Genomic DNA, 13,420 nt, shown 5'->3' on the forward strand with positions numbered 1-13,420 from the left:
GCAGGTTTTAGCGAATGAGGTAATTTTTATTTGCTATTTGAAATTATTTGCTGATAATTTCTGCTTCCCTGTGCTTGCCTGTGCTCACCTGCAGCCCAGTGCAGGAGTGCAGGCTGAGCCCCAGGTGAAACACAACAGCTCAGGGGCAGCTGTGCCCAGCAAACCCAGAGGCCACACACAGAGAAATCAGTGCGAGCACTATTAGCTCTCCCTGCAGGTGATTCACGAACTCCTGGTGGGATTTCTCGGCGCTGTTGGGTGGAGTTTTTTGTGGCATCGGCGTTTTCTGCCTCGGACACACGGTGGCGATGGAAATCACCTTTTCCTCCAGAGCTTCGGGCTTTGGAGTGCTGAGTAACACGTGTGTGTTCCCGAGCATGGAAGGATGAAATATTTCTGTTCAGTTCCAATAACCGCTGACATTTCAAGTGGCTGAGGCTCCAGAGAGTCCAGAAAACCTTCTCACAAGCGTTGATATTATTTAAATGAAGATGTTTATGTTTAAAACAAGAGCAAATGGAGCCTCCAGGGCTGGCATGTCAGTATTCTGCTTTAAAAAGTAATCTGACCTTTCTGTTCCTCAGGGCATGAGTGGTGCCAGGCTGGCAGTGTCACCGACCCCCTCACCCGGGATGATCTGTCCTGTGTTTGCACTGGGGGTGTCATCAGAGCCTGGTCAGGAGAGGTGGAACCAGCACTTGGCGTCACGAAAGGTAAAAACATTTCCCCTGCATTTTTTTGAGTTTATTAGCTAAAGGTAAACTTCCTTTTTTTGAGAAAACGGAGTGGCATGAGTTCACAGTGCATGTGCTTGGGAGTCATGGAATGAGAGTAAATAACTGTGTCCAGTTTTGGAGCAGGACAGGAAAAGGACGTGCATTTACAAGTCCTCCTCCAAAGCAGAACGTGGTTATGATTCAAAAACTTCCCCAGACTTGAATGCCAGAATAATTTGGCATTGACCTGGAAAATTGGTTGGAAATTGGTTGGAAAAGACCTCCCAGATCATTGAGTCCACCCAGCCCAGAGCACTGAGTGGCACGTCCAGGCATTCCTTGGACAGCTCCAGGGATGGGGGTTCCACAACTAATTAGCAATTTAATTTCATGGAATCATGGAATCTCTGGAGTTGGAGGGGACCCACAAGGATCAATCCTCACTTTCCACCAGCTGATCATTCCAAGTTCCCTCAGCCTCTCCTCACATGTCTTCTGCTCCAGACCCTTCAACATCTTCATAGCCCAAAAATGCTCCTTGCAAATCCATGCTGGATTTTTAAGGTTAATGTGTTTGAATTGGTCTTTTCCACGTGTTCATGCCTCTCTTTGGCCTTGAATGGAAGAGTTGCTGCAGGATTTCACTGTATGAAGCAATCCCTCCCCCAGCAGTGTTTGGACAGTGTTTGTACCTGGATGGATGTGCTGGGCTGGGCAGACAGGCAGAGTGCAGGTGCAGGTTTTAGCAAGCCTGGAGCTCTGGGAACAGCAGCCAGGATGAACTCAGCACCTGTCGTAATCTCCTGGTTTGGTAAGTTCTGTATATAGTTATTATCGGTGATTTGGGACCAACCCCTCAGCACGCCCCCTCACTTCAGGAGTTGGGATTTAGCACTGAAGATGATTAACTAACACCAAAACCCTTCTCTTTAGCTCCTTCATGAAATACTTAATCAGAGGAATATTCTTTATGCAAAAGACACATTTATATCTATGTGTTTATGTCTATAGAAGTATAAACAAAAGTGTCCATGCCCAGATTTTCCAGATTTAGTCCAAGTGGATGTGAGAATATCCAATATTTTATTGTTCCCCCAATAATTTTATTAACTACAAAGCCCCAGATTGGATTTTGTGGCTGGGTAATTCTTGCCTGCATCCCACCACATGCTCCCAGGTCAGTGTAGTTTCCTGCAGAGCCTCACACCTTCTAACCACTGCCTTGGTAGTTTGGAACACTGGCAGCTCAGTGTACTGTCACCACTTCTGTGCAGATCCTTGGGGTCTCTGGCACCTCCAGCAGGATCAGCCTGCACAGGTCACCAGGTCCAGCAGAATCAGGATTTAAATTCGTGTTACTCATTCCATTTGAATTTCAGCAACCCTGTAATGCCGCAGAGTTTCAATAAAACACAAAATGTGAAAAAAAAAAAGAAGAGGGGTAGTTCTTTAAACCATTGTCCATTGGCAGAACAAGCGGCTGAAGGTCAAAGACAAGCAGGAGAGGCACTGGTAGTGCCTGGCCCTGCTTTGCCGCGTCCTCACCAGCTGTTATCAGCTCTGTCCCCACGCCTGTGCCAAGGCAGGGACAGGGCAGTGTCCCTGAGCCCGGCGGGGACCTCCTGCTCCCACACTCACAGCATGGGCTGGGGGGAACACAGGGGCTCACCTGGTCCCGCCTCCCTGCTGAAGGGGGGTCACGGCAGAGCACGCGGCACAGGGCTGCGTCCAGACCATTCTGGAACATCTCCAGGGAGCACACCCCACGCCCTGCCTGGTCGCTGTTCCCGCGCACCGTCACCTGCACGGGAAAGTTCTTCCTCATGTTCAGGTGGAACTTCGTGCGCGTCGCTTCCTGCCTGTTTTCTCTTATGCCGCTGCTGGGCATCACCGAGAAGAACCCGGTGCAGCTTGGCACCCCCACCATCGATCCCGATGGGCACCGACGAGCTCCCTTCGGTCACCTCTTGTCGAGGCTGAGCAGGCCCAGCCGTCTCGGCCTTCCCTCCCAGGAGCGCTGCTCCGGTCCGGGCTGGGCCGGGGGTCCCGGGGGTCCCGGCTTCGAGCCCCGCCCGCCGCTCAGGCCACGGGCATCGCCCCACGGGCCCCGCCCCCGCCGCGCCGCCCCATTGGTCACGCCCCCCGCCGCGGCCCGGGCGGCAGCCAATGGGAGCGGGGCGGGGCGGGGCGCGCGCGGGGCGGGGCGCGCGGGCCTGACCCGAGGTAACCCCGATCACACCACCGGGGGGCGGGGCGGGGGCGGGGCCGCGCCGGGGGCGGGGCCGGGGCGGGGCCGCGCGGGGAGCGCCAGGCCGGGGGCCCGCGGCGCCTCCGCTACACCGGCACCGTGAGGTGAGGGCGGGGCCGCGCCGGGAGCCGCGCCGGGAGCGCGCGGGGGAGCGCGGGGGGCCCGGGGCACCGGCGGGCGGCGGTGCGCGGGGCCGGGCGGGGCCGGGCGGGGCCGGCCGTGCCGCGAGAGATGGCCGGGCCATGCCGTGCCGTGCCGGGCGGGCGGGACCTGGCCGGGCGCCGCGCCGGCGGGAGGTGGCCGGGCCGTGCGGAGCCGAGCTGTGCCGGCGGGAGATGGCGGCGTGCCGAGCCGAGCCAGGTCGGGCTGAGCGGAGCTGCGCTGGGCCGAGCTGAGCCGGGGACGGGCGGGGGTCTCCCGGGCCGGAGCCGCCCCTGCCCGCCGGAGGAGCCGCCGCCCGGTTCCCTCCCGGTACCTCCCGGTCCCGCGCGCTCCGCCCGGTTCCCTGCCGGCACCTCGCGCTCCGTCCGGGCCAGCGCGGGCGGTGCCGCCCCCGGTGCCGTAGCTCGCGTGGCCTCGCCGGTCCTCCCGTACCCTGGAAGCAACAGCACGTGGGCGGCGGCGAGTCCGACACCGAGCACCCCGGGGATCCCTCCTCCATCTCATCCTTCCGCCGTCCCCGGGGGGAATTTCGGGATCCCGGGGAACAGTTTGGGTCTGGTTCTGGCGAGCGGCTGAGAGCGGCGCAGAGATGCTCAAAACTAGTTTAGTTTTAAAAGCAGATTGGCAGAGCAAAGCAAATTGTTCCTGCTCCTCCCTTCTCCTAAATACTCTTGAAAAAGTTTAAAACGAGAAGTATTGTGTTAGAAAGTATCCGAAGCGTGAGTGGAGTCTGTTCCAGTTTAGCAGGCAGGAAATATTCAGCAAACTGTTTAAGTGATGCCAAAATCTCTCAAAGACAGTGGGATTTAGACAGTCTCGAGTGTTTTAGCAAACTGGGATGGCTGTAAATACAGGCTCTTATTTTGGTCTCTATAGAGGTTTAGGCTGCATAATAGGAAACAGCTTTTCCCCCGGAGGGTGCTGGGCACTGCCCAGGCTCCCCAGGGAATGGGAATGGGCACAGCCCCGAGGCTGCCAGAGCTCCAGGAGTGTGCCAGGGATGCCCAGGGTGGGATTGTTGGGGTGTCTGTGCAGGGCTGGGAGTTGGACTGGATAATCCTCGTGGATCCCTTCCAGCTCAGGGTATTCCGTGATTCTGCATCCACAGGTGGAAAGTTCTAGGTAGTTGTTTTTCTCCTCATATCCAGCCTATCCCTGCCCTGGCACAGCTCCAGCCGTTCCTTTGGGTCCTGTCCCTGCCACAGGGAGCAGAAATTGGAGTTGCATCCCCTGGTGAGTGTCCCCTCAGCCTCCTCCAGCTGACCAAACCCAGCTGCTCCTCGTAAGGCCCCTCCAGACCCTTCCCCATCCTCGTGCCCTTCCTTTGGGCACTCTCTGTCAGTTTTGGATCTTGAGCTGTGGAGCCTGAGCCACCCCCAGCAGTGGATGTGGAGTTTGTGAGGAGCCTTTCCTCCAGAACCTCTGTGGTGTGTTGGAGGCCGTTTTTTGGGGATGAAGCAATGCCCAATGATTAACCAGGAGGCAGGCTCAGGTGGGGCTGCTGCTCGTGTGGGGGCGTTAAAACATCGCAGCCAGGGAGCCACCGAGGGTGTTCAGAGCTGGGAACCCTCTGGTGCTGGAGCCATCCCTTCTCTCCCAACCTGGAACTGTCCCCCCCGTCCTGGTATAGGTGAGCACGCTGCTGGTTCTTCTGTGTTCAGGAGAAGCGACTCTGTTTTAATTCGGTGTTGCCTTTTTTGCTCTGTTGTTTTCTGTGTTTCTCCAGGTAGGGCTGTGAGAGCACAAATCCATTTCGTCACTTTTAAGTGATTCACGTTGATCAGCAATCCCTGGGCTTTAATCAGGAGACATTTGAATACAACTAGTTTTATTAATTTCCTTTTAATATGCCATATCGATGTGGTAGGAGTGTTACTCTGATTCATTGAAAGAGCTCACTACTGATGTTCTCTTCAGTTGTGGATTTGTCTTTGGAATGGGACGGTTTAGAGAAAAATAGGAAACTTTAATTTCCACCTGTCATTGCCCAAGTTTCATGCCTGGGCGTATTTTACAATATTGAAAGTGATTTTAAAGTGAAGCTGTTATAAAACTTCTGAAGTCTGGTATTCTTACGAGTGCATTTCACTGTCAAGCCCAAGATGTGAGTAATGGTAGCAGCAGAGCTGTGGAGGAGTGAAGTGGGGTTTGTTTCACCTCAGGTGAAACCCGACACAGCTCTTTCTGGGTTTGGGTTGCAGAGTTTTCATTGCTGGTAGCACGGGCACGATTTGGGTGTTCAGTGCCTGGATAACCTGCAGAGCTGGGAGCTGGAGCTGATTTCCCTGGGAGAAGGGAGCACAGCAAGGCTCAGTCTGTGAAGATCCAGCTGATTTCTGCATCTGAGCAGGCTCAGTGCTGTAACCTGTCCTTAGATCATCACAGGATGGAGCTCTCAATCTTCATCCTTCCATAAACTGCAGGTTTTTCCCAGTCTCTGCAGAAGTTTCCTGTTGGATGGGCTGTTAGCACCTGCAGAAGGGAGCAGGGGCTCTGCACAGCTCAGGATCCCGATCATTTTGGGTTGTAGGGTCTAGTTCAGCATTTGAGACAAACTGCATGTGCAGTGGTTCATGGCACACAAATTTATTTTGGTGCTCAGCTGAACTCAAGGTGCTTGTGTAAAAATGGAACTGTGGCAGTTGCATTTCAGAGAGCCAATACAATATGCAGAAATGCATAAATATACCCTTTATTTGTATATGTATCACACACTCCTTTATTTGTATATATATAACATTCCTCTTTATTTGTATATATAAAATATACCTCTATATGTGTGTAGATAATACAAATATATTTATAAAATATACCTCTATGTATAGCTAATATGTCTATTTATAAAATAAACGCCTATATACATAGATAATAGAAGTGTATATATATAAAATATACCTCTATATGTATATAGACAGTGCAAGTATATTTATAAAATACACATCTATTATATGCATATATGTATATATACCATATATGCATATAGGTATGTGTATTTATAAAATACATCTCTATATGTGTATAGATAATATAAGTGTATTTTTGTGTATGTAATACACCTCTATATTTATACCTAATTCATCTCTGTAGTTATATATATATATGTATAAAGTTTACCTTTATATTTCTATATTTGCAATATACCAGTGTACAGTGCACAACCTTGTGCATTCCATTCACAGCACTGAAATCCAGGTTCTTCAGTGAGGAGATCTCTGAGAAAGCCCCTGTGTAATTTAGCCCCAGACAATGCTGAAATTAATTTAAATATGAACGAGGACTCTCAGGTGTGCTGAGAACAAGCCGAGCTTATCGCTCTGGTATAATGCTGATTGCACAACCCCAGCGGAACTCCTGGCTGTGGGACTGTGCTCCCAGGGCTTGGAAGTGCCTTGGGAAATGGACCTGAGTGAGGTTTCATGGATAAAAACTGGGATTTTGGAGATGAATTGGACAAACAAGGTGTTGGAGTGAAGCTGGGTGAGCGTGGCAGTGCCTGGCCTTGGGTGGGTGGTTTCTCTTGGAGTATTTGAGTGAAAAACTTCACTTCCTGTTCCTCTGCTTCAAAAAAAAAAAAAGAAAAAATAAAATCCTTGAATTTTTCTTATTAATGAATTAGTTATTGAAATTGGGAAAGGTTTTTCTTCAATGAAGTGGGGGTTGAAGTTAGTTTGGCTGCATCCCAACCTCTTTGGCACTGGTGATTGTGCCAACAGTAAATCTGTCTGGATGAAAATCTTTAGGAGTGATCTGATGCCAGGATAAATATCCACATAAATACTGTCTGCATCTTTGTATGAACAAACAAAATTGGATTTGTGCTGTCTGAGCACCTCAGGTAAAGAAAGCTCCCTGCATGGTTTAGCTTGCACATCACAGGTGGACAGGGAAACTTTCTGGTCATGCTTCCTCTTCTTCTCATCTCTACCCTCAAAAGAGGGGTTTTTTAATATCCATGTCAGACAGATATTTGTGGCTTTTCAGTTATAAAATGGTAAATGATGCCTCTGTCAAATGAAGTGCCCGTGGCCCCAGGGCAACTGGAGTTTGTGGGAGGAGTGATGTCAACACAGGACTTGATCTAAATAATTCAGTCAAGTACATTCATGGCATAAGTGCATGAGCCAGTTGGATGAGTTTTTAGCTCTGAGTTACTGATGGGAAGCAGGAGTGTGGTGTTTAGGGATTGCTCTGGCTGTAAATGCTTGTCTGGGCCCTCATTAAAGGCCCCATCATGTCCCATTTGTGTGACACCACGGGCCAGGTTTTTGTGCCACTTGAGAGCTGTCGTGCTCCCAAGCTGATTGTGCTCGACATAACGTGGCTGTAATTAGCAAGGCTGACGAGGTTCTCACTGGGATTTATTCCTTGGGATTCAGCTGGAATCAGCCAGCAGGTGCAGAAGGTGACAGAAAAGGTTTGATACGAGTAGATAGTGCTGGCACAACCCGTTGTTCCGTTCACAAACAAAACTGGCAGGTGAGACAGTCAGGTCTCTGGGAAGATTCCAGAAGGATGGACCAGCAGGAGGTGCCACTGTGGGTTTAGCTCCTGGGTTATTCTGTACCTGGAGCAAGCGAGCCAGTCCGTGGTGTCCCTGTGGTTTTTGGGCATGGTTTAGATGGTATAAACAGGAAAACACACATGGAATATGCTTCATTATAACCCTAGTGCTTACTTGGTAATTCTTTTCTCTTCCAGTTCGTTTTGGAAGTGGCTCACTGCTCAGATTGCACGGATATCAAGAGGTTAGTGCATTCCTCTTTCCTAATGATGTGTTTCCAGCTGGGTGTAGTTGTCATATAAGTGCAGCAAAGTCAGGCAGAGCAGGGGGTTTCAAATGTTTATTTACCCCACCTTTGTGTTGTGGGGTGTTCCTTTGTTTTCCACATCTCTCATGGCTCTTTCTCAGTTGAAATTATTTTTTTGATTTTTAAGAAAATTCTTTCATTCCCTGCTGGAATGCTGGAACAGACCCATCCCTGGAAGTGTCCGAGGCTGGGAGCAGCCTGGACTGGTGGAAGGTGTCCCTGCCCATAGCAGGGCGTGGGGTGGGGTGAGATTTAAAGACCCTTCCGACCCAAACCAGTCAGGGGTTCTCTGGTCCTGTGATTTTTGATACTCAGAGTTCCCTGCCTTTGTCTATAGGTTTTGGGTCTGGTGTGTGGGGTTATTTTGGTGTTTTTTTTGCCTTTAAGTGACTTCTGCAGCTTTGTCTGAGGTGGGACATTCTGCAGCTTGTGAATTTCAGAGTCCTTGTGCAAGCAGGGAAGTCAGTGCTTAGAGCAGAACTGGTTTTGATCCTGCGCTCAGCGATCAGCTCTGACCTTTTAATGTTGCATTTCCCATCAGTGAGCCTTGCTTTGTCCTCCTCTTTATCCTCCAAGGGCAGGTATTCACCTTTGGCTTGTTTTTTTTCCTTCCTTTTGCCCCCTTCAGTGTTGAGAGCCCAGTTTGGGGGAGCCATGGAGGAATCTTCTGAAGCCAATAAAGCCCTGGACGCGAACGCTCACTCCCGCTTCATCATCGGCTCTGTGTCAGAGGATAACTCAGAAGATGAGACCAGCTCCTTGGTGAAACTTGATCTGCTGGAGGAGAAGGAGAGGTCTTTGTCACCTGTGTCCGTCTGCTCTGATTCCCTCTCGGACCTGGGGCTTCCAGCTGCTCAGGATGGCCTGGCCAGCCATATGAGGTATGGATAAGTAGCTCTCCAGTCTTTTTACCCTGTCAATTCCAAAGCTAATCCAAAGGTTCAGCTTTAGACCCGTGTTTGGCTTCAAATGGGTTTTGTTGTGCCAAGACACGCTCCAGAATTCTGTTTCTAAATGACCTCTTGTGTGTTTATCTGTATCAAACCCTTCAGTTTTCATTTGGTTTTAGTGAAATGTTTGTGCCTAAATTCCTTAAGCACCGTGCCTGTCTTGTCCTGGCTTTCAGAAAATTTAAGTGTCTTCACTGAGATATTTAAAGTTTTCTCTTGTGTGTTGTTTTTCTGGACCCTGTTTGTTGAGAGCAAGAACAATATTTACTTATTTTGTCTTTGCATGGGATTTGCTGCTTTAAATGTAACCAAAGAATTGGCAGTGGGTAGGATCAGTGGCTCCATACTGGAATTTTTTTTTATTTGGATAGGGAAAATTGTGGTGGTTGTAGTAAAGACTGGAGTCCTGCAATGTGGTGATAAACCAAGATTTAATGTGGTCGCTGCTGCCTGAGCTCAGGGTTGGTCTCAGGACTGCCTCACTCCTGATTCTTTGTGAATGAGCCATGAGCTGGGCTTTTGAGGATGTGGTGATGGTGTTTTCTTGTCCAAAGGCTCCTTTCATGTTAGGTGTTGCTGATTTGCATTCCAGTAGTGGGATGTGCCTGTTGGATTTTCCCTCTTGCACTTTTCATGTACAAATCACAGTTTCTCTGCTGCTCAGTCTTGCTTCACTCTCCCGTGTATCCTTCATTTGTTTGCCATATTCCAGGAGGAACTGGAATCTTTCTGCTTGTGCCATCCCATTCCGGGAACACCCAGGACAGAGTGAATCCCGCTCCAGTTTTTGCTGGACAGTCCCTCACTGCCTTTGCTCTGTTGCTTTGTGAGGAATGCTTGATTCCAGAAGGGTTTACTGACCAGTGGGGGATACTTACACAACCAGCTAATCCTTGTTCTTGTGTTTTCCTGGTTTCTTTGCTTGTGCAGGTTAAGGAATTGAAATCTCTCCTTTTTTTTGGTGGTTCCCTTCCCACTTGAGGGGAGAAGCCTCTGGGAACACACAGTCCAAAGACCCAGGTTGGGGCAGAGGGGGATGTTGGTGTGTGCTTGACAGAGCTGTCATGGTCAGCTGGGCATGTTCAGCCAGCTGGCACTTGCACAACTGATGCAAAACCTTAAAGCAAATTTACAGAGGGTTACCTTTCCAGAAGCTGCCAGTTGCAATGATTTGGCAGCACAAAAGGTAATTTTGAAGCAGGAAACTGTAACTATATATATCTTAGGAACAGAAGAAATTGGATGAGCACCTAACCACAAGTATGTAAATGGACAATATCAGAGCAAGAAACTTCTAGGACAGTGCCTGTCACCAGAGAGCCTCAGTGCAATAGGTGTGCAACCTTGGGCACCTCTGTTGTAACCTGCTTATTTTGGCAGTCCCTTTGGGGAGCACTTCTGAGTTAAACTGGAGAGAAAGGCCAATTCAAATAAAAAAAGTTACAGCGTTACGGGCTGTTTTTCTAAGATAAGCTCGGATGAGTTGAAATACTTTTCAGAATGGTTGTCCTTTTCATCAGGAGATTTCTAAATCATGTTTACAGATGGAGAAACTGAGACAAAAACAACAGCAAAGACAAGTTCAGCAACTTGCCTGGAGTCACTCTGTGACGGTCAGTTAATAGGACAGAGGTGCTCTTGCTTCCAGCTTCATTTTGGTGATCACTTTGCAAAGTGATAAAGGTAAATTGACAGGCAGTTCTGTACACTTTGATACAAGGTGCAGGTCCAAAGGTGCAGGTCCAAGGGAGCATGTCTTTTGGAAGAAGTTGCCAAGAATCTTTCCATTTGCTGGTGTTCTTCCCACAGGATTAAAATAGAGATTGTGTCTGAGGTGAGGGGCTTTGCTGCAGAGCAGTTCTCAGAGAACAGTTTTATGATTAAAAGGCAGGATTTACTCAGCTGCCAAAGGGTTTGTGTGACCTTACTGATCTTGTGAAATGATTATGCTGTTGCTAAAGGCATTCTTGCTGGCACAGGTGGTTCCCTCCTGCCACTGGAGACCCATGGAGACCTTCAGCTGTGCCAGCTGGCTGCTGCTCTGCAGGGTCCAGAAAGCCACGCTCTGAGAATGAACTTTAAGTTGCTGTGTGGATCATCAGCACCTAAAAATTGGTGTGTAGGGACAGTAACCACTCAGACTGAGTGTTCAGAGGGTCTTGGTTGCACTTTGCACCTTTAAATAATGAAACCAAGCCTGCCATTTTTTTCCTTTTTTCTGCCTGTTGTCTCTGAGTTCAAAATTTTCCATCTGCATTTCCAACCAGTCCTGCTGGGATACAGTTTTCCTTGTAGTGAGCTGTTATAGAGTTGCTATGCTCCTTTCTGAAGTTTTAGTGGCAGATTAAGTAACTCCTCCATAAATGCCACTTGGAAAATACTGTGGGCCTATCTGTTTTGTTTAATAAATTCTTGTTGATTATTGCTAAATTTAATTTCTATCTTCTGAGACGGTATCTTGTATCAAATTCTTGTTTAAAATAGAACAAAACCTGGCTGTCTTCTGGTATTTGTACATCAGGGCTCTGGTTTCATAAGCAGTGACATGGGTGCACACAATCACCTGACAATCCACTTGTATCAGCTGATAGCCAAATTTTTGGATGGAGTTCAGCTGTTACCTCATATGAAGCCCACAGAGTTGCTCCTAACCCTGGCCGGACTTCTCACTGAATTGTCTCAATAAATTATGGAGATGCTTAAGCAGAACTAATCATCTGCTAAAGGAAAATTGGACAAATGCCTCAGTTTTAGCCTGGACAGTCGTGGTTGAGTGTGCCCAGCCTGGCACTGGGACAAGGTGCCTGCTTAGAAACCAGCCCTAGAGTGACTGCACAGAGTCCTGAGTGTAATGAAAGATCCTTTTGAGCCTCTTCTGAATCTACAAAATTCCTTTCCAGCCCAGCAGTTTGTGATGTGAGGTTGCAGTGTGGAGCATTGATGCTGTGAAGTTGTTGGTGCTGCTGTGGTTTTAGCCCAGCTCTGGGCAGGGAGGGATAAATGTGCTGTGGGGTCTGTGAGGCTGCTCCACAAAGGATTTCCCCTCTGCTGCAATGGAGTCCTTGCTGTTCCAGTCCTGCTGTGGGGCCTGATCCTCCTCTGGCTCTGCCTGTGCTGTCAGGAGTGCTGGAGGTTCTGTGTAGGGTGATTTGTGTGCAGGGAGCACCTTCCTCTATCCCAACCTGGCCTTGGACGCTTCCAGGGATGGGGCGGCCACAGATTCTCTGAGCAACCTGTGCCAAGCCCTCACCACCCTCAAAGGGAAGAATTTCTGCCTAATTTCTAATCTAAACCTGCCCTCCTTCAGCTTAAGGCCACAAACTTCATCCACCTGGAGTGAAAAGTTGATTTCCTCCTCTCTGTTGAAAGAAAAGGGGGTGGTTTGGACTCAATTCCCACTGATAACGTGGGAATTACAGCTTTCCTTCCCTGAAAGCTACTCTGCTTCATGAATAAGCACAGTGTATACTTCTGCATGCCTCTCAGAAGTTGTGTTCTTATTTTGGTGTTATTTTACTCCCTTTAACCTCAGTTAAAAGTTAAATGTCCTCTCTAAATCCAGTCATTTGCTGGGAGATTTTGTGAGATTCCCTGGCTGAGATACCATGTGCTCACTTATCTGAGAGATAACAAATCTCTTACTTTAGGTGAATTTAATGTGAGACTCCCCCACCTATCCCCTAACTTTGGTTTAAAAAGGTCCATTCTCGTGTTCCTGCAGATCAGATCTGTTCAACACTTGAACTTTGCCAAAAAGCACGTGGAGGGCTCCCTGCCAGGGACTCCAATTCTGCTCCACTCTCTGTGCACACCTGCCTTGTGCTGTTGTTGCTGCTGTTCACTTTTATCTTGGTGCCAGGGCTTGACCTGGAGAGTGTTGGGCTGTTTTCTGCTCTGGGAACACGTGGAATTTTATACTTCATGAGGATGTAAAAGTGAAGCTCTTTTGGCACTTCGTAGGTTTAGGAACTGGAGTATGGATATTAATTGGATTTAAACTTGGTTGTTTATTTGGATTGATGTTTGGATTCAGTGGGTATTTTGAGTGTCAGGGTGTTGCTTTTGGACTTGCAAGGAACCTCAGTGATTTGGGCTGTGTGTCCTGGGAATGGTCCTGTTCCAAATGCAGCTGGGATGGCAGATACACAGCCAGGTGTGTGCTTAGGAAAAGGAACTTCTGGAAAACTATTGGCACTGGGTTATTTGGGAGGAATTCTGGCAGCTTGTACCCATTTGAGCTCTGTAAAAATTCCTGCTTTGGGCTAAAGACCTGCCTGGATTGATGGTGGAATTCTGTGTTAGCATGGAAGGGAGGTTATTTACCAGGCAGTGCAGAGAGGGCTGGTTTTGTTCTGTGCTGCATCCTTTATTTAATTTCCTGAAATCCTGAGGCTCAATTCATTGTCAGAGCTGAGTCAAAGTTTGTTTGTTTCGACCTCTGGGTGAAGCCCTGGTTTTGACAGGGTCTGTGTTCAAGCCAGTTCTGGCTCTTTAAATCGTGGGCAAAACTGTCTTTGACAGAGTGCAGATTGCTGC

General features: G+C 48.8%; 1 protein-coding gene across 5 annotated transcripts in view; it reads left to right on the forward strand.

Moving 5' to 3' along the window:
* Window positions 1-2,998: 2,998 nt before the first annotated feature.
* ACACA (acetyl-CoA carboxylase alpha) overlaps window positions 2,999-13,420 on the forward strand; it is a 100,603-nt gene continuing 90,181 nt past the window's right edge. For 2 of the 5 annotated variants that reach the window (XM_014254956.2, XM_088066036.1), the window contains exons 1-3: window positions 4,341-4,359; window positions 7,825-7,871; window positions 8,563-8,815. In XM_014254956.2, coding sequence (XP_014110431.2) covers window positions 8,589-8,815 — 227 coding nt within the window. In that variant the 5' untranslated portion in view covers window positions 4,341-4,359; window positions 7,825-7,871; window positions 8,563-8,588. Of the gene's footprint in view, window positions 3,069-4,339; window positions 4,360-4,673; window positions 4,757-7,824; window positions 7,872-8,562; window positions 8,816-13,420 lie in introns of those variants that run through there. The other 3 variants (XM_014254957.2, XM_088066038.1, XM_005525686.3) reach the window with 3 other exon arrangements.

Source organism: Pseudopodoces humilis, chromosome 23 (assembly GCF_049639895.1).
Source record: "Pseudopodoces humilis isolate 2021_Gansu_Grassland_sample_001 chromosome 23, ASM4963989v1, whole genome shotgun sequence".
Lineage (NCBI taxonomy): Eukaryota > Metazoa > Chordata > Aves > Passeriformes > Paridae > Pseudopodoces > Pseudopodoces humilis.